This window comes from Dendrobates tinctorius, unplaced genomic scaffold (genome assembly GCF_039654945.1).
Source record: "Dendrobates tinctorius isolate UK_male_01 unplaced genomic scaffold, ASM3965494v1 ptg000094l, whole genome shotgun sequence".
In the NCBI taxonomy this organism is placed as follows: domain Eukaryota; kingdom Metazoa; phylum Chordata; class Amphibia; order Anura; family Dendrobatidae; genus Dendrobates; species Dendrobates tinctorius.
The window spans coordinates 7,334,092-7,359,647 of NW_027361762.1; the positions used below are offsets into that span (position 1 = coordinate 7,334,092).

The 25,556-nt window shown below is 41.2% G+C and overlaps 1 protein-coding gene across 1 annotated transcript in view; it reads right to left on the bottom strand.

Annotated features, from left to right (window-relative positions):
- The window catches only part of GRIN2B (glutamate ionotropic receptor NMDA type subunit 2B), a 1,039,682-nt gene that overhangs the window by 119,953 nt on the left and 894,173 nt on the right, over window positions 1–25,556 (bottom strand). The window contains exon 10 of the mRNA XM_073586666.1: window positions 8,819–9,048. Within this exon, the coding sequence (XP_073442767.1) occupies window positions 8,819–9,048 (230 nt within the window). The remainder of the gene's footprint in view (window positions 1–8,818; window positions 9,049–25,556) is intronic.

Below are 25,556 nucleotides of genomic sequence, written 5' to 3' on the forward strand. Positions count from 1 at the left end.
GGGTTTATTTTTAGCCAAAGGAGTAGCATCAATCCCCCTCAAAGGGATGGGCGTCTGCAGAGGTGTCATCGGAAATCCACAACGTTTAGCAAAATCCAAGTCCATTAGGTTTAGGGCTGCTCCCGAATCCACAAAAGCCTTGGCGGAGAATGTGGACAGGGAGCAGATCAGAGTAATAGCCAGAAGAAACTTAGGTTGAACACCCCCAACAGAAAACGTGTGTGCAAAGCGTTTCTCTCGTTTAGGACAGACAGAAATAATATGCGAGGCATCTCCACAGAAAAAACACAACTTATTACGTCTTCTGAACTCCTGACGCTGCTCTCTGGAAAAAACTCTATCACATTGCATAGGTTCAGACATTTGTTCAACAGGTGGCAACACCTCTCGTGCAGCTTTGCGTTCGCGCAAACGCCGATCAATCTGAATGGCTAATGACATAGAATCGTCAAGACCAGAGGGAACAGGAAATCCCACCATAGTATCTTTTACGGCTTCTGGCAACCCCTTCCGAAAGAGAGCAGCCAAGGCATTATCATTCCAGGTAGTAAGTACTGCCCACTTTCGGAATTTTTGACAGTACAATTCTGCAGAATCACGATCCTGGCTCAATGCCAGCAGAGTCTTTCCAGCCTGATTAATGGCATTAGGTTCGTCATACAACAACCCCAAAGCTTGAAAGAATGCGTTCTCATTAGTCAGAATAAGATCATCTGGTTTCAAAGAAAACGACCAATCCTGGGGATCGCCACGCAGCAAAGAGATGACAATTTTAACCTGCTGCGCGGAGCTCCCTGACGAGTTAGGCTTCAAGGCAAAAAATAATTTACAATTATTTTTGAAATTCAAAAATTTAGACCGATCCCCAAAAAATACATCAGGTGTAGGAATCTTTGGTTCAGCAGCATGTGAATGAGCAAGGTAGGCGGAAATTCCCCGCACTTCCGCAGTGAGCTGCTCCACACGATCAGACAATTGCTTTATCTCCATTGAGAGAAAAAAAAAATTCCCCCTACGGCCTCAGAGATATAGAGGAAAAAATATACACACTTTTTTTTTACAATTCTTTCCTGCTATTGAGTACCCTAGGATCTGCGGTATGGCGGGTGATTCTGCTATGAATGAGTCACCATAGGAGGCAAAAGCAGAAATACAAGCTAAGTCCAGAAAACCAGAGAAGTTGGCAACTATCAGATTGCAGACCCCTGAACCTATCCCTAGGAGGGATAGCTAATACTAGAGAAGAGAGAGAGAGGATTCAAAAAGATTTAAATAAACTGGAGAAGTGGGCAGCAACTAACAGAATGGTTTTTAACAGGGAGAAATGCAAAGTACTACATCTGGGCAATAAAAATGAAAAAAGCAGATATAGAATGGGAGGAATAGGGCTAAGTGACAGCACATGTGAAAAAGACTTGGGTATACTAATAGATCACAGACTGAATATGAGTCAACAGTGTGATGCAGCAGCAAAAAAGGCAAATGCAATTCTAGGATGTATTAACAGAAGCATACAGTCTAGATCACGTGAAGTCATTATTTCCCTCTACTCCTCTTTGGTCAGACCTCATCTGGAATGTTGTGTCCAGTTTTGGGAACCACATTTTAAAAAAGACATCAACAAACTGGAGCAAGTTCAGAAAAGAGTGACCAGAATGGTGACCGGTCTGCAAACCCTGTCTTATGAGGAAAGGTTGCAGGATTTGGGAATGTTTAGTTTGCAAAAGAGAAGACTGAGAGGAGACTTAATAGCTGTCTACAAATATCTAAAGGGCTGTCACATTGTAAAAGGATCAACTTTATTCTCATTTGCACAAGGAAAGACTAGAAGCAATGGGATGAAACTGAATGGGAGGAGACACAGATTAGATATTAGAAAAAACTTTTTGACAGTTAGAGTGATCAATGAGTGGAACAGGCTGCCACGAGAAGTGGTGAGTTCTCCTTCAATGGAAGTCTTCAAACAGAGGCTGGACAGACATCTGACTGGGATGATTTAGCGAATCCTGCTTTGAGCAGGGGGATGGACCAGATGGCCCAGGAGGTCCCTTCCAACTCTACGATTCTATGATTCTATGATTCTATGAACCTATCAACACAACTAGCAGTAGCCGTGGGGGGTTCCTACGATGCCCTAGACCCCTCGATCACAGCCGGAGAATAACATAGGCCTAAAGAAAGAAAGGGGAAATCTAAACTGCCCCAGAGCAGACCCCAAAGCAATAGGCAGCCCCCAACATATAATGACGGTGAAGCAAGATGAAAATACTAACACAGACAGAAAGATAGACTGAGCAAAGACGGGGCCCAAAACTACCTAGATAGGAAAGGACAGGAAGGCTGCTGTCTGCAATCTGCCAAAACCCTATCAAAGACATAAGCCAACAAGCTGATATGAAAAAGGCCCTGAAGCAGCTAGGCTTCAAAAACTAAATCAGCACTCAGGTATTTTCAGAAGATAGAGCTAAATGAATTCAGCACACCCCAGAAGGAAATGGCAGAAATCAGAAAAACAAAGCAAAACAAAGTCAAAGCACCAAAGCAAAAGGCCGAGCAGCAAACTTAGCTTTAGAGGAGCAGGAATTCAGACTGGTCTCCAAGGATCCCACAGAGAAATCACCTGCAGGGCAGAAGGGCGTCGGCAGCCTTATATCCAGTCAGTAACTCCACTCAGCCAGTCCTCATCATCAGCCTCAGGTGTTTGATAATCAGGCTCACTACCTTTCTTTACCAGAAGAGGGAGTTCCTCGGGCCTCAGTAATGAAGGGGAAAATGAACTCACAACAGATGATCATGATCACCTGTTTTGTATAATTGGTTACTTACATACCTGATTACGATCCTACAAAATCCTTGACTTTGTGAAAGTGTACTAAGAAGAATTAATGCTATTTTGAATTAAAAAAGGGTGGTCACACCAAATATTGTTCTGATTTAGATTTCTCTTTTGTTTCTTCTTTTTTATTGATAAAAAATAAACCACGAACATTACGTTTGAAATCATTCATACTTTGCAAAAAAAAATTCAAACCTGGCTAAAACTTTTGCACAGTGTTGTTTATAAACTAATACTATGAATTAGGTAACAGCATGTTAATCACAATTTCAAATACAGTATGAGATTACCAAGGGTACAAGCTCCTTAGCCCATCCTTTACTGATACTGAACACGAGTACAACTACAGAAGATTAGATTTGAAGGAAATATGTGTGAACTTAAGCCACAGCAACCAAGCACAAAAATACAGAGTTTCCAGGTTGTCACATACGAATAAATGGGAAAACACGGGTCTAAATAAGCGTTTGACAATATTTTCTAGTCTAACTATGTGGCATCCACGTTTTCAGGAAGGAACTGATAAGCCTGAAGATGCTCTGATCTATCAGCATGGATTTAGATCTGGCAAAACACTGCGTCTCTGCTGCGTTGAGTCAGAAGGTCTCATCAGGTCGTGTCTGTCCACATCGCTTCTTTGGGCTGAGGGATGAGTCAGGTTTCATAGGAGCCTTTTTAGGAAGCCCAGTATCCTGCATCGTTCACGCTTTGTCACTTCCAGTTCCCTTGGCACATAGTTTGACGGCGGTCCAAAGATTCTGTGACTACCCTTTGGGAATTTTTACCTTCTCTAGAATTTATTTTAGATGCAGTGAGAAATCACCAAAGCATGCTTCTGTGCATTAAGAAATTAAGATGACGGAAACATTTCTAGGATTTATCATGGCTTTATAATGACAGAATAAAACCGCCGTCACAAAGCTTAAACCCAAGTGATTGCTGGGTTACGTTTCTATTATCGGGAATATAAAAGGCACTTTCCTACAGGCACAAAGCTGAACATTCCCTGCACACTAAAGTTTCTATGTTACTGGTAACTGTGAGCTTGATATTACAACTGCAAGAATGGGAAAAAATGGGATTCCTTCTAAATGTTACGTTCTTCTGCTTTCTAGAAAAAAAATATGAAGTATAGAGCAAGACTGGCTGACGGAGCTCATATCAAACAGCTTTAAAACGTTTCCCAATAAAGATAGCGCTATTGGCAATGTAACTGCTGAATCCCTCTGTAGATAGCCATTATTTCCAGGGTGCGCTGCTAGCGTGCACAGATTCAATCTGTAGTAATGCAACAAACATTTAGACCATGTTCCCGAATAAGTCTTTCTCAAATTATTACATTCCTGCTGCATTTTTAAGCATTTTACCTGTTTTGGTGATTTTAGTGCAGATTTGACATAACTCTTTTAGGCTGGTTTCACATCTGCGTCTGTGTGCACAGCATTTGATCCACATAGATCCGCATGCATCATGTATACATATCTTTAACATGGTGTATGCAGGGGCATGCGATTGCTTGCGGATGTGTACGCATGCGCCGTTTCACGGTGTGCAGCGGAGTCCGGTGAACGCAACATGTTGCATTTTTTGAGGCATCAAAAATCCGTCAAATATGCACAGGCATGCACATGCGGATGAGTGCGTCAAAAACCGCACTACTGTCTATGGGAACGCATGCGAACGCAAGGACATGTATACGCATGTGTTTGATAAGTATGCGTTCTTCAAAATGTGAATAGAAATCCCATGAGACACGCCCATTTTTGTCTGATGTCATATAGAACGCATGCGCATAAACAACGCAAATGTATGCAAAAATGCATACAAACGCATGCACACGCAGCATTTTTTTCCGTCATGCGTAAGATGATGCGCATAAAAAACGCTGGGTAAACATGTGCTTTGCATGCGTTTTGGCATGCGTTTGTGGATGCGGATGATACGCTGCGGACTCAAACGCTAATGTGAACCTAACCTTATGCTGCTTTTTTTAGTGCCGAGAAACTGTGATTCTGGTCTCAAAAACTATGTTTTTTTAAATTTGCATATTTTATGTGGTATAACGCAATAAAAAATGCAGAGTTCTACAGAGTTTTCAACGGCAGAGGACACGAGTATTCATGGAATCAAATCAATTTAGTTTGATCTGTTAAATGCACCAGGTTTTCTACACAAAAAACACAGAGGAAAAAACACAGCACTTACATTACATGGAGACCATGAGCTTAAGAATATATAGTGCACATATATATATAGTGGATGATAACGTAATATAGCAAGTATACAACAGAGCTGACTGAGTCTGTAGTGTAAAAGCTTAAAATTGTTTCCAGCTTTTTAGTTCAAATCTTCCCTACTTATTATGTGCCTCATCACAACTTGCTCTTGTGATCTATGGTCTATAAAAATACAATGCTAATAAAGCTGGCGGCAAAACGCATGTCGGGGTGAGGAGACGCCAGGAGCACCTTTACTATTCACGGGTAATTATGACCTTATGCAGATTTTTTGGCTGCATTTAACTATTTGCTATGTTATCTTATGGGAATTGGGGTTTCCTTCCTATAAATAGTGCTACCTATTGCTACATAGTGCTACCATACACTTAGACTCTTTCATTAGCATTGTATTTGTTATGCAACCTTCTCATTTGGGACATCATAATTTTGGCGGTATATATGTATTTGTTTCAGACAGTCTGTTATTGCTTACCTTATATTTATAGAAAAAAGGGTATTTAGCATGGGTATATTGATGAGATAGGTCATTGATACACCTTATACCTGTATATGATAGATGGCAAAGACGGCATTTTGCTTTTTTAACATTTTTGTAATTTAATTTGAGTATGGAATAAAATTGTTTTTACAACTTTTGGGATCTCTTTGTTGTCCTGTATATACATTTATGGGATGTTTGGATATATTGAGTATATTAGAAGGAACTCTGATTTCTGGAAAGCTTAAATTCTCTCTATTTTTCTTCATGTGACAACATCTTCAAGTAATTAGGCACCTTGTCAATGACCTAGCTACATGGAGGGGTTGTTCCATGAATAAAGCACATTTTAATCAGTAGATCTAGGAATAATAATAAGTTCCAAAATTGAATGTGTTAAAAATAATTGTTTCTGTGCTGAAATAATAATTGTGCCCCTGCTATGTAGTGTGTAATGGCGGGGTCAGAACATGCAGGAATATGTTCTCCACAGGTTCTCTGACAGTGGCATTTAACATGAACGCGCAGGAAGTGCATCATTACCTGCTCCCATTGGCGCCCATGTCACATGACCGCGGGTTACCGATGGGTTGGTGTTATGAATGAGTCACCGTAGGAGGCAAAAACAGAAATACTAGCTAAGTCCAGAAAACCAGAGAAGTTGGCAGCTATCGGATTGCAGACCCCTGAACCTATCAACAACAACTAGCAGTAGCCGTGGGGGGTTCCTACGGTGCCCTAGACCCCTCGATCACAGCCGGAGAACTAAATAGCCTAAAGACAGAAAGGGAAATCTAAACTGCCCCAGAGCAGACCCCAAAGCAATAGGCAGCCCCCAACATATAATGACGGTGAAGCAAGAAGAAAAAACACTCACACAGATAGAAAGATAGGCTGAGCAAATGATGGGGCCCAAGCTAACTAAGTAGGACAGGATAGAAAAGCTGCTGTCTGCAATCCGCCAAAACCCTATCAAAACAAGAGCCAACAGACTGATAGGGAAAAAAGCCTTGAAGACGCTAGGCTTCAAAAAGACTATATCAGTACTCAGGTATTTTCTGAAGACAGAGCAAAAAGGAATTCAGCTCACCCAGCAGGGAAAGGCATAAATCCAGAAAAACAAGGCAAAACAAAACCAAAACACAAATGCAAAAAGCAGAGCAGAAAACTTAGCTTTTGAGGAGCAGGAATAAGACTGGTCTCCTAGAATCCCTCTGAGAAATCACCAGCAAGGCAGAAGGGCATCGGCTGCCTTATATCCAGTCAGCAATTCCAGTCACCCAGTCATCATCATCCTGCTCAGGTGCTTGGTAATCAGCCTCACTACCTTCCTTCACCAGAAGAGGGAGTTCCTCAGACCTCAATGGTGAAGGGGAAAATGAACTCACAACAGGTTGGCATGACAACCAGGAGTCTGCAGGAGACCTCTGCTGTTGTCATAGTGGATAGCTATGCTGATAGCAAGTGAGCATATCTGTTACATACAGTAGAGCAGGGCTGCAGCATAGAAATTATGCAAATGTGAGTGTGTTTTAATCATGTTTCATAAGGATGGGACACCTGACTGTATTTGATAGATCATTTAACATATTTTAACTATATATCACGCTGCACAATTTGATCAAATTTAGAAGTGCTGAATATGAAAATTTGTTTGGATATGCACTGAAACAGTTTAACTGTCACTACTGTATGAATGTTCTTTTATTATATTTCTCAAAGATCATTGATTCACTAATGAGAAATGTATGTGCAGCCTATAAAAATATGTACCACAGATATGTTCACTGCTTGAGAAAGGATACTATATCCGAAACGTCGCCATGCCATTGGGCAATAAAGTCCACTTTTTTCATCTTTTTGTGCTGTTTTTCTTTTTTATTCTATTCATTTTAACATTGAAAGATAGAATATCAAAAATAAAATCCAGAAAATCACATTGTATAAATTATAGAAATTTGCATTTTGCAGTGAGAAATAAGTATTTGATCCCCTACCAATCATTACGAGTTCTGGCCCCTACATACCAGTTAGACGCTCCTAATCAACTCGCTACTTGCATTAAAGGCAGCTGTCTCACAGAGTCACCTTTATAAAAGACTCCTGTCCACAGACTCAATTAATCAAGCCATATCTAAAGCTTTGGGACTTCAGTGACATCGCAAAAGACCACACAACAACATCCAAAGAACTGCAGAACTCACTTGCCTCAGTTAAGGTAAGCGTTCATAACTCCACCATAAGAAAGAGACTCTGAAAAATATCCTGCAGAGTCCCAAAGATGAAAACTACTGCTGAGCAATAACAACATAAAGACTCATCTCAGTTTCCCAGAAAACATCTCAATGATTCCCAAGACTTTTGTGAGAATACTCTGTGGACTGACAAGAGAAAGGTTGAACTATTAGGAAGGTGTATGTACCATTACAGCATAACAGCATTTCAGAAAAGAAACATCATACCAACAGTAAAATATGGTGGGGCTAGTGTGATGATCTGGGGCTATTTTGCTGCTTCAGGACCTGGAAAACTTGCTGTGATAAATGGAACCATGAATTCTGCTGTGTACCAAAAAATCCTGACACTATCTGGCCATCTGTTCGTGACCTCAAGCTGAACCGCATTTGGGTTATGCAGCAGGACAATAATCCAAAAAATACCAACAAGTCCACCTCTGAATGACTTAAAAAAAACAAAATTAAGACTTTGGAGTGGCCTAGTCAAACTTCTGACCTTAATCCAATCGAGATGCTGTGGCTTGACTTTAAAAAGATGGTACATGCTCGGAAACTATCCAATGTGGCTGAATTACAACAATTCTGCAAAGATGAGTGAGCCAAAATTCCTTCAGAGTGTTGTAAAAGACTCATTGCCGGTTATCTCAAATGCTTGATTGCAATTGTTGCTGCTAAGGGTGGTCCAACCAGATATTAGGTTTAGGTGGTAATCACTTTTTCACATAAGACCCTGTAGGTTTGGACTTCTTTTCCCCTTAATAATAAAGAGGTTCATCTAAAAGCTGCATTTCGTGTTTACTTGTGTTATCTTTGTCTAATATTTACATTTGTTTGGTGATCTGAATCATTTAAGTGTGAAAATCATGCAAAAGAATAGGAAGTCAGGATGGAGGCAAACACTTTTTCACACAACTGCAGATAGATAGATCGATAGATAGATTATAGATAGACAGATAGATAGATAGATAGATAGATAGATAATATGCACAAAAATTTCTGATACATTTTCTCTTCTTTCATGACCCACCTTTTTATCACTGAGACCAGACACCTGGTCCACATACTCTTCTTGAATCATGAAGGCAGCAAGGTTGGCTGTATAACTGGCCAGAAAGATCACAGCGAAGAAGGCCCAAACCGACACCATAATCTTACTTGTAGTTCCCTTTGGATTTTGCACAGGCACAGAATTGTTGAACACCAAGCCCCAGAGTAGCCAGATGGCTTTGCCAATTGTGAACGAAGGGCCACCAGGCTCTGAAGGCGAAATAGAATATAAGATCAGAAGTTAGATACTTTTAAACTGAATGTGATTATTGTTAAATTCACTGAATACCGTATTTTGTGGTTTATAAGACGCACTGGATTATAAGATGCACCTCAAATTTTGAGGAGAAAAATAGGAAAAAACTTTTTTTAATAAAATGGTGGTGCTTCTTACAATCCATGCGTCTTCTTGCTTACTGGGGGTGGTGGCTGTGGTGACACAGGGTCGCTGCTAGCGGAGGCAGGAGTGGGGAGATTCTGCGTATCCCAAACTGGGAGAAAGGGGTGTTCTGATGTATGACACTGCGGGTGTTCGGTGGTGCGGGGGCTTCGCAACATTTTGTGAAAGTCTGGAGCTCCCGCACTTCCATAGTTTACTTTGCGGTGGACTCCAGGAAAATGACTGCTGGGGACGGAGCATGCGCAGATGGAGATCTTGGCGCTGAGATCTCCATCTGTGCATGTGCCAGCCCCGATGGCACCTAACTCAATTGGAGTAAAATGTAGAATTATAAAACCTAACTTTTATTGTTTAATTTTAAAATAGATAAATAGATAAACACATATTACAACATCAATCAATACAAATATAGAAAACTATGAAATTCTATGAATGATCCTATTGATGTAAAAAAATGATAATTACCCTGGATCGGCATGGGTACTTTAATTAGGCACAAAGACTCGGGGGGCGCGTCTTCCAAATTTCAAATGGTATCACAAAGCAGCACTGTTGATATGCGTGCTAGACTGGCAGTACCACAGTTCGGACAAACAATGGGTGGGAATAGAACAAATTCCACCCCATAACCTCCCCTGAATCAGCCCTAAAAGTAGAGGTCAATTCAGTTCTGAAGCTGACCTTCTTAAAGATACACTTAGAGGATGGGATCTGGTGACCCACAAGGCTCTCTTTCCTTAGGCATTGGACCACTTACACCTCTTTTCTCTAATCTGGAGTTTCCCCCGCGGGTTGAGAGGAATCATTTTGTTGGGTGGGAGAGAAGGGACAATACTAGATGCTTTCATGTCCTCAAGGGTTCGGCTATGCCCGCTTTCAAATCAGTGCAGCCATTAGAGGGCGGGGGCCCATCTGATTGGTTGGAATGCCTCCAACTAAAATCCTTCCTCTCGTCTCCAGAAGGCACAGGCTCATACTCCCCCCTTCCTATGCCGTTTGAAAAGTTTTTCCTTTTGGGGTCGCCGCCTGCACATGCTGTCTCTTTAATATATGCTCTTTTGAACCAAAATACCAAAGATGAGCTCCCCAAATACGTGGAGAGGTGGAGGGGTGATTTGGCAGTGGATATATCGGAGGTGGAGTGGAGGAAGGTGATCGTATACTCACATAAATTCTCTATTGCCTGTGCCACACAGGAAAAGAATTACTAAATCCTCACCAGGTGGTATAGCTGTCCTGATGTCTTACACACCGCTTTTCCCACTGTCTCCGATAGGTGCTGGCATTGTGGAGTAGAGAGAGGTATCATGCTACACATTTAGTGGGGATGTAATCATATTAAGCCATTTTGGGATTCTGTCTTTTCCGCTAATCAAGCCATTAGCGGTCATTCGGTAACCAACTCCCCCCAGGTGGCTCTATTATCTGTCCTCCTGGGCTTGGTTCATTTCCAGAAAAAGGGGCTCCTAAGATTCTGCTTAACTGCTGTGCGCATTGTGACCCCGAGACATTGGAAATCCTCCCAATCTCTGATTGTGTCTGAATAGGTTAAGGAGATAACCAGCCTTCAAAGTATGGAGGAATTGTCTGCTGAGGTTAATGGTTCAATGGAGAAATATCTGCAGGTTTGGAGTACTTGGATTTTGTACATGGATTCTCAGGATTTTCAATCCCTCTTTTCTAAGCCTTAAGGAAGATAGATCGAACAATACGGGTTAGACGGGCGTTATTATAGGAGTGCAAGCTGCCCCTTTTATATCAGACTTCATGGTTCCTCCCTCCTCTCCCCCCTTTTTTCTCTTTTTCTCTCCTCCCCCCCATTCCTCTTCTTCGTCTCTTTCTTTCCTTTCGTATTTATACCATTATTATTAGGAGTGACCTAGCTTCTCTTGCTGGGTCGCTCTCTTTTAGCGGATACTTCATATGTATTGCCAAAGATCATTGTCATGGTCACGTATGTCAGGACGCAGATGATGCCGCAAGGCGAACCCATAACACACGTGACCCTGGATACACCGCCTCCAGTGGGGCGAATTTAAATAATAAAGCGTGCAGGTGGATACGCCGCCTCCACCTGGCGGATTTAGGTATTACACGCCATGCATACATATATCTGGAAACACCGCCTCCAGTAAGGCGCATTTAAATAATAAGGGGGGAACCTGGGTAACTTTAACAATGGTGGGCCCTGCGATAGGGAATGGAGAAATGGAGACCTCCTGCACTCCCCTGAGCCAGTGTCCCTACACTCCTCACATTCCCTAAACAGGCTCCGCACCTGTCGCCGCACGCGTACCTTAACGCCCTTGCTCGCCCTGAGCCTAAACCCTCACTAGGGAATAGGTCGGTGCGGAGACTAATCCCACCACTGCACTAACACACATGAGGAAAGAGACAATACAGGGAAACCACCACTTATCTTTGCTCTGTTGCGTGCGCTCCTAGCAACAGAGCCCACCACCTGTGTGCATCTTCTCCTCCACCCTGATCCATCACATAACTGGATCCGTCACCATCGTGCAGCCTGGGAGCAGAGTCCATCACCACTTGCAGCAGTCCAGTACACAGAGTCCCAAGATGAGTCCAGCCTCTGCCAAGAATCCAAGCATGCTCGAGTCCAGTTCTCAGCAACCAAGTAGAGCATGCTGAGTGCAACTCTCTTCCAAGTCGCCACTCCTCCAAGCCATGCCCGCACTTCCCGCCGACACCACAAACTGCGACTCCACCAAGCCATGCCAGTCCTTCCTGCAGACACCATTAGCTGGCACTCATCCTCTCTGGCTGACTGCGCAGGACTCCTATCCCGCTCCATCCTTCCACCAGGCTCTCCAACAACTCAGAAAGAAATATCACCAGCGGTGAGGGAACCCCCTAAGCACACCTTTATAGGGAGTCACACCTGATCCCTAATTAAGTGAACATTAACCTAAACCTATGGTGCGATACCGCTAACCACCACCGGGGACAGTCAAAACACCTTTGAACTCAACCAAAGTAAAAAAAGTTCACTTTGTGCTTTTAATACCGCCAGATCCAACACTGGATCATGACAATCATACAGTCTCCCTGGATAGGGAATTCTTACATCCACCATTGATTTATTTTTCTTTTCAGATTTTGTTGGACTTGATTGGAAATTACTTTTGACCTGAAAGTTCTATTATTTCGGGACTTGTTTGCTACAGGTCTTGATATACAGTTGTAAGTGAGATTACTTTTTGTACTCAGTAATCGTTATGTTGTTGAATCCTTTGTTACTTGATTGTTCTAAATTTCTTTTCAATAAAAAAACAGATTAAACATAAAAAAAAATAATTGGGCCTGGGTATATATTAATTTTGCTCTAGATATCAGCTATCATGAACACTAAAATACCTCACTAACCCAAGGGGCTATCTCTACCATCTTAGGGTTATGATCCTATAAGAGCGATTAGTGCTGTTAATGGTCAGTGAGCACCTTTGTAAATCAAAATAGTAATGGTGGCTATTTGTTAAACCACTAGTTAGACACCTATGTTGTGGTCTAGTTAATGATCTAGATAGTATTGATTATAGTGATCAGGTATTTTAGTGTTCAATATAGCTGATATCTAAAGCAAAATTAAGGATAGTGTATTCTAGTCGTTAACTGGAGATTTAGTGTGTCCTTTAATGTGAATAAGTTGTTATTTTTGACCAGTGTAATTGAGGTCAGAATATTAATATAATATCCATCTTATATACCCAGGCCCAATTAATATTTTTTCAGCAATAGGATCAGTCATAGTCTGTGTACTGAGAGAATTTTCTTACTTTTCTATATTTGTATTGATGTTGTAATGTGTGTTCATCTATTTTAAAAATAAATATTAACCCCTTCCTGACATCCGACGTACTATCCCGTCCACGGTACCCGGGCCCGTATGACCGTGGACGGGATAGCACGTCTACCGCGATCAGCGGCGCCCACTTGGTGAGCGCCGCTGATCGCGGCCGGGTGTCAGCTGATTATCACAGCTGACACCCGGCACTATGTGTCAGGGGCGGTCACGGGCTCCCTCCGTGCTTCCCTGAGCCCCCCACGGCAGCGCAATGTGCAGCGCTGCTGCGGGGGGCTCCTATCCTCCAGGCCCCCGAATCCAAGATGGCGACGGGGGCCTTCGGGGACCTGAGGAAGCTGGCTTCCTCAGTGCCTGCAAAGCGCAGGCAAGAGGAAGTCTGCTTCAATGCCTGTGACAGATTGCTGATCTGTCACAGTGATCTGTGATGTGACAGATCAGCGATCTGTCACAGGACAGTGATGTCCCACCTGGGACTATGTAATAAAGTAAAAAAAAATTAAAAAAAAATGTAAAAATAAATTAAAAAAAATCGCCAAATAAATTAGTAAAAAAAAAAAAAAATACTCCCCAATAAATTCATTTTTTGAAAATAATAAAAAAAACAAACAATAAAAGTAAACATATTAGGTATCGCCGCGTCCGTAATGACCCGCCCTATAAAACTGTCCCATTAGTTAACCCTTTTAGCGAACCCCTTAAAAAATAAAAATAAAAAACGAAGCAAAAAATAATGATTTATTATCATACCGCCAAACAAAAAGTGTAATATCGCGCGATCAAAAAGACGCATATAAATATCCATGGTACCGCTGAAAACGTCATCTTGTCCCGCAAAAAACGAGCTGCCACACAGCATCATCAGCGAAAAAATAAAAAAGTTATAGCTCACAGAATAAAGCGATGCAAAAATAATTATTTTTTATATAAAATAGTTTTCATTGCATAAAACCGACAAAAACATAAAAAAACGACCTAAATGAGGTATCGCTGTAACCGTACTGACCCGAAGAATAAAACCGCTTTATCAATTTTACCGCACGCGGAACGGTGTAAACGCACCCCCCCAAAAGAAATTCATGAAACGCTGGTTTTTGTTCATTCTGCGTCCCAAAAATAGGAATAAAAAGCGATCAAAAAATGTCACGTGCCCGAAAATGGTACCAATAAAAACGTCAACTCGTCCCGCAAAAAATAAGACCTCACATGACTCAGTGGGTCAAAATACGGAAAAATTATAGCTCTCAAAATGTGGTGATGCAAAAACTATTTTACAATAAAAAGCGTCTTTTAGCGTGTGACAGCCGCCAAACATAAAAACCGCTATAAATAGTAAATCAAACCCCCCGTTATCACCTCCTTAGTTAGGGAAAAATAATAAAACTAAAAAAAAAAGTATCTATCTCCATTTTCCCGTTAGGGTAAGGCTGTGTGCACACGCTGCGGATTAGGTGCGGATCCTTCCGCGCGGATTTTGTAAAATCCGCAGGTCAAAAGACCTGCGGTTTTACCTGCAGATTGCTCTGCGGTTTTGTCCTGCGGTTTTTCATCTCCTCATTAGAGGAGATGGCAAACCGCAGGAGAATCCGCAGAAAGAATTGACATGTCAATTCTTTCTGCGGATTGAAAACCGCAGATAATCCGCGTGGAAAATTCCGCACCGTCTGCACTGCGGTTTTTGATTCCCATAGGGAATCATGGTACTGGGGTCCGCAGCAGCCAAAACCGCTGCGGAACTGCAGCAAAATCCGCAGCGTGTGCACACAGCCTTAGGGTTAGGGCTAGGGTTAGGGCTAGGGTTAGGGCTAGGGTTAGGGCTAGGGTTAGGGCTAGGGTTAGGGTTAGGGTTAGGGCTAGGGTTAGGGCTAGGGTTAGGGCTAGGGCTAGGGTTAGGGCTAGGGTTAGGGCTCAGATTAGGGTTAGGGGTGTGTTGGGGTTAGGGTTGGAGTTATAATTGGGGGTTTCCACTGTTTGGGCACATCAGGGGCTCTCCAAATGCAACATGGCGTCTGATCTCAATTCCAGCCAATTCTGAGTTGAAAAAGTCAAATGGTGCTCCTTCCCTTCCAAGCTCTGCCATGCGCCCAAACAGTGTTTTACCCCCACATGTAGTGTATCAGCCTACTCAGGACAAATTGCAAAACAATTTTTGGGGTCCAATTTCTCCTGTTACCCTTAGGAAAATAAAAAATTGGGGGCAAAAATATCATTTTTGTGGAAAAAAATGATTTTTTTATTTTCACATCCGAGTGTTATAAACTTCTGTGAAGCACTTGGGGGTTCAAAGTGCTCACCACACATCTAGATAAGTTCCGTGGGGGGTCTAGTGTCCAAAATAGGGTCACTTGTGGGGAGTTTCAATAGTTTAGGTACATCAGGGGCTCTCCAAACGCACATGACACCCGCAGACCATTCCATCAAAGTCTGCATTCCAAAACGTCACTGCTTCCCTTCCGAGCCCCGACGTGTGTCCATACAGTAGTTTTCTCCCACATATGGGGTGTCAGCGTACTCAGGACAAATTGGAAAACAACTTTTGGGGTCCAATTTCTCCTGTTACCCTTGGGAAAATGAAAAAATTGGGGACTAATTGATCACGTTTCTGGAAAAAATACCATTTTTTTATTTTCATGCCCTGGCATTATAAACTTCTGTGAAGCCCTTGGGGGTTCAAAGTGCTCACCTCACATCTAGATAAGTTCCTTAGTGGGTCTAGTTTTCAAAATGGGGTCATTTGTGGGGGGTTTCCACTGTTTAGGTACATTAGGGGCTCTCCAAAGGCAACATGACACTCGCAGACCATTCCATCAAAGTCTGCATACCAAAACGTCACTACTTCCCTTCCGAACCCCGACGTGTGCCCATACAGTAGTTTTCACCCACATATGGGGAATCAGCATACTCAGGACAAATTGGACAACAGCTTTTGGGGTCCAATTTCTCCTGGTACCCTTGGGAAAATAAAAAAATGGTGACTAAAAGATCATGTTTGTGGAAAAAATACGAATTTTTTATTTTCACGCCCGGGCGTTATAAACTTCTGTGAAGCACTGGGGGGTTCAAAGTGCTCACCACACATCTAGATAAGTTCCTTGGGGGGTCTAGTTTACAAAATGGTGTCATTTGTGGGGGGTTTCCACTGTTTAGGTACATTAGGGGCTCTCCAAAGGCAACATGACACCCGCAGACCATTCCATCAAAGTCTGCATTCCAAAACGTCATTACTTCCCTTCCGAGCTCCGACGTGTGCCCATACAGTAGTTTTCTCCCACATATGGGGTATCAGCATACTCAGGACAAATTGGACAACAACTTTTGGGGTCCAATTTCTCCTGGTACCCTTTGGAAAATAAAAAAATGGTGACTAAAAGATCATGTTTGTGGAAAAAATACGAATTATTTATTTTCACGCCCGGGCATTATAAACTTCTGTGAAGCACTGGGGGGGTCAAAGTGCTCACCACACATCTAGATAAGTTCCTTAGGGGGTCTAGTTTCCAAAATGGTGTCATTTGTGGGGGGGTTTCCACTGTTTTGGTACATCAGGAGTTTTCCAAACGCGACATGGTGTCCGATCTCAATTCCAGCCAAAAACGTCAAATGGCGCTGCTTCCCTTCCGAGCTCTGCCATGCGCCCAAATAGTGGTTTACCCCCACATGTTGGGTATCAGCGTACTCAGAACAAATTGCACAATAACTTTTACAGTCCTGTTACCCTTGGAAAAATAAGAATTGAGGGTGAAAAGATCATTTTTGTGGAAAAAATATGATTTTATAATTGTATGGCTTTATGTTATAAACTTCTGTGAAGCCCATGGGGGTTCAAAGTTCTCACCACACATCTAGATAAGTTCCTTAGGGGGTCTAGTTTCCAAAATGGTGTCATTTGTGGGGGATTTCCACTGTTTTGGTACATCAGGGGTTTTCCAAACGCGACATGGTGTCCGATCTCAATTCCAACCAAAAACGTCAAATGGCGCTGCTTCACTTAAGAGCTCTGCCATGCGCCCAAATAGTGGTTTACCCCCACATGTGGGGTATCAGCGTACTCAGGACAAATTGCACAATAACTTTTAGGGTCCTGTTACCCTTGGAAAAATAAGAATTGAGGGTGAAAAGATCATTTTTGTGGAAAATATATGATTTTTTAATTGTATGACTGTATGTTATAAACTTCTGTGAAGCCCATGGGGGTTCAAAGTTCTCACCACACATCTAGATAAGTTCCTTAGGGGGTCTAGTTTACAAAATGGTGTCATTTGTGGGGGGTTTCCACTGTTTTGGTACATCAGGAGTTTTCCAAACGCGACATGGTGTCCGATCTCAATTCCAGCCAAAAACGTCAAATGGCATTGCTTCCCTTCCGAGCTCTGCCATGCGCCCAAATAGTAGTTTACCCCCACATGTGGGGTATCAGCGTACTCAGGACAAATTGCACAATAACTTTTAGGGTCCTGTTACCCTTGGGAAAATAAAAATTGGGGTGAAAAGATCATTTTTGTGGAAAAAATATGATTTTTTAATTGTACCGCTGTACGTTATAAACTTCTGTAAAGCCCTTGTGGGTTCAAAGTTCTCACCACATATCTAGATAAGTTCCTTGGGGGGTCTAGTTTCCAAAATGGGGTCACTTGTAGGGGGTTTCCACTGTTTAGGTACATCAGGGACTCTCCAAACGTGACATGGCGTCCGATCTGAATTCCAGCCAATTTTGCATTGAAAAGTCAAACGGCGCTCCTTCCATTCTGAGCTCTGCCATGCGCCGAAACAGTCGTTCCCCCCCACAAATCAGGTATCAGCGTACTCAGGACAAATTGCACAATAACTTTTGCAGTCCAATTTCTCCTGTTACCCTTGGTAAAATAAAAAAAATTGAACCTGAAGTATTTTTTTTGTGAAAAAAAGTTAGATGTTCACTTCTTTTTAAATATTCAAAAAAATTCCTGTGATGCACCTAATGGGTTAATAAACTTCTTGAATGTGGTTTTGAGCACCTTAAGGGGTTCAGTTTTTAGAATGGTGTCACTTTTGGGTATTTTCTATCATATAGACCCCTCAAAGTGGCTTCAAATGTGATGTGGTCCTAAAAATAAAATGGTGTTGTAAAAATGAGAAATCGCTGGTCAACTTTTAACCCTTATAACTTCCTAACAAAAAAAAATTTTGGTTGCAAAATTGTGCTGATGTAAAGTAAACATGTGGGAAATGTTACTTATCAAGTTTTTTGTGTGCCGTATCTCTGTGATTTAAGGGCATAAAAATTCAAAGTTGGAAAATTGCGAAATTTTCAAAATTTTTGCCAAATTTCCAATTTTTTCACAAATAAACGCAAGTTATTTGAATGAAATTTTACCACTAACATGAAGTACAATATGTCACGAGAAAACAGTGTCAGAATCACCGGGATCAATGGAAGCGTTCCAGAGTTATGACCTCATAAAGGTACAGTGGTCAGAATTGTAAAAATTGGCCCGGTCATGAACGTGCAAACCACCCTTGGGGGTGAAGGGGTTAAAAGTTAGGTTTTATAATTCTACATTTTACTCCAATTGTATTAGACAGTGAATTATCAATTATTATTTTCCAAACTAAAGTTTATACTTAGAGATAAGTTTAGTGGGTTTTCCTCATATCAATCACATATTAGTCTTGTTTTGCAATTCAAAATGCATTATGGCGACCCTACTGATTAGTTACTATACAGACCATGACCTGCACAACATTAACAAGGCATTTAATTTAGTACCGGCCAAACAAAGCACGGTAAGAGCCTGACCCATATCTATAATGATTATGAAACTGTATCTGTCATTTTCTATTAGAATTTCACAACCAAAAATTGTGAACTCAGATTTGCTGGATTTAAGATACAGTTCTTCTTGTAAGTGCAGGTTCACATGCTGTGTTTTTTTATAGAAATTTCTGAAACTGTCTCAATGTGACTTTTTGCAATACGTGTACTTATTGGAAGTCTCAGAAATATCTGTAATAAATCTTCTGCATGTGAACATACTCTAAGGCTAGTTTCACACTAGCGTATGGAGGAGCTACAGAGGGATGCGGACTTCCTCCATGAAGCTTCACCCATTTCCGCACCTCCTCCGGTCAACTCCGCCTCCGTCAGCATGCGACCTGCGTACCCTAATTTTAGCATTGGGTATGCAGGCCATGCCATTTTTTTGCGGATGCCTCCGCCTACGTCGTTTTGACTGTGCGGCGACCTCAACAAAATGCAACACCTTGCATTCGGCACACCGCCAAAACGACGCATGTGGGGGCATCCGCATACATCGGCAAGGCCTGCGTACCCAATGCTAAAGATAGGGTATGCAGGCCACATGCCGATGGAGACGGAGCTGACTGGAGGAGCCGCGGAAGTGGGCGGAGCTTCACGGAGGAAGTCCACATCCCTCCACAGCTCCTCCATACACTAGTGTGAAACTAGCCTAAGTTCCCACAATGAGTATTCGGTGAGTTTTTGATGAATTTTTTTTCATTTGCTTTATTAGAATTCTTGTGATTTTTCATTGCATTTTGGACACTGATTTTTTACATGCAGTCTTTTTGGTATGTTACCTTTTAAATGTGACTACTTAGGTTTGGAAACTTCCCATAAGCCTTGATAAAACTTGATTGAAAAAATAATTTGTAAATTACATGCTTTTTTAATTTGTTTCTGCTGTGGAAATTTAACCTCTTCACCCTCAGGCAATTATTCATATTAGGCTGGGGTCACACTAACCGACAAGAAATACGGTCCGTATTTTATGGGCGTAATATGGAGAAATGTTCCCTAAATAGCGATCCATATGTCATCCGTTGTCAAGGTGTGGACGTGTATTTTGCGCATGTAAGCATCCGTGTGTAATCCGTATGGCATCCGTATGCTGAGATTGTCTTGCAGGCTTACAAAATAGACATATAATGGAGCCCAATGACAGGTTAAAAACACAAACGAAAGAACAGATATATACACATAGAATATATATATATATATATATATATATATATATATATACACACACATGTCATTGAGACACACACACATACATATATATATATATATATATATATGCACACATTTCATAGAGTTCTGCATAGCAGATTAGCCGCTAAATCAATTGCCGGCTTCTGGAAAATCAATACAGAACCCGATATGAAATGACACATGGTTTACATACAGTAAACCATTTCATTTCATGTATTTTTTAATATGTCCCTGACTAATAATTAGATTATGATTTGTGTGTAAAATTTGGGACGTCTAGGTGTTAAATTAAGGGGTTAATTCATTGGAAAAAATATGTGGGCTCGCGGGGCAAAATCGCAACCAGAGAGGTAAAACAGGTGAGTGAGGGCAGATTTTAATAGCCTTGAGAGAGACCATTGTTTTGCCCCCTACCTGGCTACACAAATCTGCCCCCAGACACCCCAGAAAAGGCGCATCTATGAGATGTGACTTTTCTGGCACTTATCCTCTCTATTCCCATTGCCCTGTAGTGGTGGCTAATGGGTTAATATTCATGGATTAATGTCAGCTTGCAATTGGAAGGTGACATTAAGCCAATTAGTAATGGAGAGGTGTCAATTAGACACTTATCCATTATTAACCCTAGACTATTAAATGGTTAAAAAACACACTCAGACATTAACTAAAAATTATTTTAATGAAATAAAGACACCTAGTTTTTGACAAGATTTATTGCTCTGGTAATCCAAAAATAAACCATCAACCTGTAACAAAAATAAAACAAAAAAGCAACCATATACTTACCTCTCCGCTACTCAGTTACGTCCCCCACTGCAATCCATCAGAAGGGGTTAAGTGGTTTACACAGGGACCGGTGCTAATGCGACCAGCCCCATGTAAACCACTGCCAGAATGAATTATTTCTTCTCTGTGCAGCCTCCTTGGCTGCCCTGAGGTGAACTGATGAGCATAGGAAAAAATGCAGAAACTTTCCCACGCTCATTAGTTCATCTCCGGGCAGCCAGGGAGGCTGCACAGAGATGAAATAATTCATTCCAGCAGTGGTTAACATGGGGCTGGTCGCATTAGCACCGGTCCCTGTGTAAACCATTTAACCCCTTCTGATGGATTGCAGTGGGGGACGTAACTGAGTAGCAGAGAGGTAAGTATATGGTTGCTTTTTTGTTTTATTTTTGTTACAGGTTGATGGTTTATTTTTGGATTACCAGAGCAATAAATCTTGTAAAAAAAATAGGTGTCTTTATTTCATTAAAATAATTTTTAATTAATGTCTGTGTGTGTTTTTTAACCATTTAATAGTCTAGGGTTAATAATGGATAAATGTCTTATTGACACCTCTCCATTATTAATCGGCTTAATGTCACCTTCCAATTGCAAGCTGACATTAATCCATTAATATTAACCCATTAGCCACCACTACAGGGCAATGGGAATAGAGAGGATAAGTGCCAGAAAAGTCGCATCTTATAGATGCGCCTTTTCTGAGGTGTCTGGGGGGCAGATTTTTGTAGCCGGGTAGGGGGCAAAAACAATGGTCTCTCTCAAGGCTATTAAAATCTGCCCTCACTCACCTGCTTTACCTCTCTGGTTACGATTTTGCCGCAGGAGCCCATGCATTTCTTTTCCAACGAATTAACCTCTTAATTTAACACCTAGACGTCCCAAATTTTACACACAAATCATAATCTAATTAATAGTCAGGGTCATTTCATGTCGGGTTTTGTATTGATTTTACAGAAGCCAGCAATTGATTTAGCGCCTATTCTGCTATGTAGAACTCTATGAAATGTAAATATATACATATATGTGTGTCTCAATAACATGTTATATATATATATATATGCATTTTATGTGCATATATCTATTCTTTCATTTCTTTTATTAAACATGTCTGTGTGATTTTACTGTATCGCGCACTGAATTGCCGGCTTTTGTTAAAGGACACCGGGTGCGTATTTCTCGCAAGTCACACATCTGGTCCGTGTGTAATCCGCATTTTTTGTGGACCCATAGACTTGCAATGGCGTATTTCGTTCGGAATACGCTGACAATCACAGCATGCTGTGATTGTCTGGTTCCGTAAAATACGGCCGAGAAATATTCGGCTGTTGGGAGCTGACCCATAGAGAATCATTGGTCCGTGTGCAATGCGTGGTTTTTACGCCTCTCACTTGTCCGTATTTCTCTCTAGTGTGACCCCGGCCTTAGTTTTTTCCTCCCCTTCTTCCAAGAGCCATAACTTTTTTTATTTTTTTCTTGTTTTTTTGTGGGATTAGTTGTATTTTTAAATTTCACCATTGATTACACCATATTGAGTATTGGAAAACAGAAAAAAAAATCCAAGTGCGGTGAAATTGCAAAATAAAAGTGCAATTCCACAATAGTTTTGTTTTGTTTTTTAACTTACTACTTTCACTATATGGTAAAAGAAACCTGCCAATATGATTCCCTAGGTCAGTACGAGTGCCCAGATACCAAACATGTATAGGTTCTTTTTAATTTAATTGGTAAAAAAATGGTAATGTAAAAAAAAATCTGAAATTTATTTGAAAAAAAAAATTGCTTATTTTGCCATTTTCAGAGACCCAAAGCGTCTACATTTTTCAGGATCTTGGGCTGGGTGCTGGCTTATTTTTTGCACCCTGAGCTAATGTTTTTATGGATACCTTTTTGAGGTAGATAAGATGTACCGATTGCCTCTTATTGCATTTTATTGTAATGTTGCAGTGGCCAAAAAACCTAATTCTGGTGTTTCGATCTTTTTTCTCATTACGCCGTTTATCGATCATATTAATTTACTATATATTTTGATAGATCAGACATTGGTAAATACAGCAATGCCAAATATGTGTACTTTGTATTTGTTTTTAATTGTTTTATTTTGAACGGGGCAAAGGGAGGTGATTTGAAGATTTTCTTTAATGTTTTTCATATTTTTTAAAACTTTTTTTTACCTTTTACTTGCTCTAATTGTTTCCTTAGGTGACTTGAAGCTGTGATCATCTGATCGCCTGTGCTTCACATGTGTAGCGTAAATCATGATCTCCTATGAAAGCAAGACCACGAGCGAGAGATCAAAGGAAATTTACAATGATAGGCTTGATCACGTGACAGGGCACTGATGGGCAGGTCTTGTGACGCACTTCAGTCCAGTGCGTGTTAAATGCCGCTGTCAGAGATTGACAGTGGCACTTAACTTATTAACAGCCACGACTGTTTGAGTCACACACAGCTGTTAGATTCACATGACAGCTGATCAGATCAGTTGTCATGTGCAGAGAAAGATGCGGGCTCAACGACAAAGCCCACATCAGACGCCGGGACATGACTGATGACATACCAATATGATTGGGTGGATCAAGGAAATGCTGTAGATATAGTATATCTTGACTTCAGCAAAGCATTTGACAAAGTGTCTCATACAATCCTTATTGAAAAAAATGACTAAGTATGGAATGGACAAGGCAACTGTTAGGTGGATTCATAACTGGCTTAGTGATCGGACCCAAAGAGTGGTCGTAAATGGCTGCACATCCAGTTGGAAGAATGTCTCAAGTGGGGTACCACAGGGCTCTGTCCTGGGCCCTGTATTGTTCAACATCTTTATCAATGATTTAGATGAAGGAATTGAGGGTAAACTGATTAAATTTGCTGATGACACAAAGCTAGGAGGCATAGCTAATACTAGAGAAGAGAGAGAGGATTCAAAAAGATATAAATAAACTGGAGAAGTGGGCAGCAACTAACAGAATGGTTTTTAACAGGGAAAAATGTAAAATACTACATCTGGGCAATAAAAATGAAAAAAAATATACAGAATGGGAGGAATAGGGCTAAGCAACAGCACATGTGAAAAAGACTTGGGTATACTAATAGATCACAGACTGAATATGAGTCAACAGTGTGATGCAGCAGCAAAAAATGCAAATGCAATTCTAGGATGTATTAACTGAAGCATACAGTCTAGATCACGTGAAGTCATTATTTCCCTCTACTCCTCTTTGGTCAGACCTCATCTGGAATATTGTGTCCAGTTTTGGGCACCACATTTTAGAAAAGACATCAACAAACTGGAGCAAGTTCAGAAAAGAGCGACCAGAATGGTGACCGGTCGGCAAACCCTGTCTTATGAGGAAAGGTTGCAGGATTTGGGAATGTTTAGTTTGCAAAAGAGAAGGCTGAGAGGAGACTGAATAGCTGTCTACAAATATCTAAAGGGCTGTCACATTGTAGAAGGATCAACTTTATTCTCATTTGCACAAGGAAAGACTAGAAGCAATGGGATGAAACTGAATGGGAGGAGACACAGATTAGATATTAGAAAAAACTTTTTGACAGTTAGAGTGATCAATGAGTGGAACAAGCTGCCACGAGAAGTGGTGAGTTCTCCTTCAACGGAAGTCTTCAAACAGAGGCTGGACAGACATCTGACTGGGATGATTTAGCGAATCCTGCTTTGAGCAGGGGGTTGGACCAGATGGCCCAGGAGGTCCCTTCCAACTCTACGATTCTATGATTCTATGATTTATTGTCAGACTACTGTGCTTTCTCTTTTTAAATTACATTGACAACCCAAACCATCCAAATGACCCTGATCAAAAGTTCACATATCCTAGTGATTTTGGACTGATAACATGCACATAAGTTGACACAAATGGGTTTGAATGGCTACTAAAGGTAACATCCTCACTTGTGACCTGTATGCTTGTAATCAGTGTGTGTGCATAAAAGCTGAGTGAGTTTCTGGGATCCAGACAGAGTCTTGCATCTTTCATCCAGCCACTGACGTTTCTGGATTGTGAGTCATGGGGAAAGCAAATGAATTGTCAACGGATCTACAGGAAAAGGTAGCTGAACTGTATAAAACAGGAAAGGGATACAAAAAGATATCCAAGGAATTGATAATGACAGTCAGAAGCGTTCAAACTGTGATTAACAATTGGAAAATCAGAGGCTCTATAAATACAAAACCACGGTCAGGTAGAACAAACAAATATGTCGTTCACAACCGCAAGGAAAATTGTTTGGTTGGGATGCAAAGTAAAACTCACAAATAACATCAGCTGAAATACTGGACTATCTGAAAAATAGCAGTGTGGCTGTTTCAAGATGCACAATAAGGAGGCACTTGAAAAAAAATGGGCTGCATGGTCGAATCACCAGAAGAAAGCCATTACTGTGCAAAGGCCACAAAGTATCTCCCCTTTAATACGCAAAACAGCACAGAGACAAGCCTCAAATCTTCTAGAACAAGGTAATTTGGAGCGATCAGACCAAAATTTAACTTTTTGGCCACAACCATATACAGTACGTTACATTTGGAGAGAAGTCAAAAAGGACTATGAACGCCATTCCTACTGTAAAGCACGGAGGAGGATCGCTGATGTTTTGGGGATGTGTGAGATACGAAGGCACAGGAAACTTGGTCAAAGTTGAAGGAAAGAGGAATGCAGCACATTATCAGCAAATACTGGAGGCAGATTTGCACTCATCAACCAGGAAGCTGC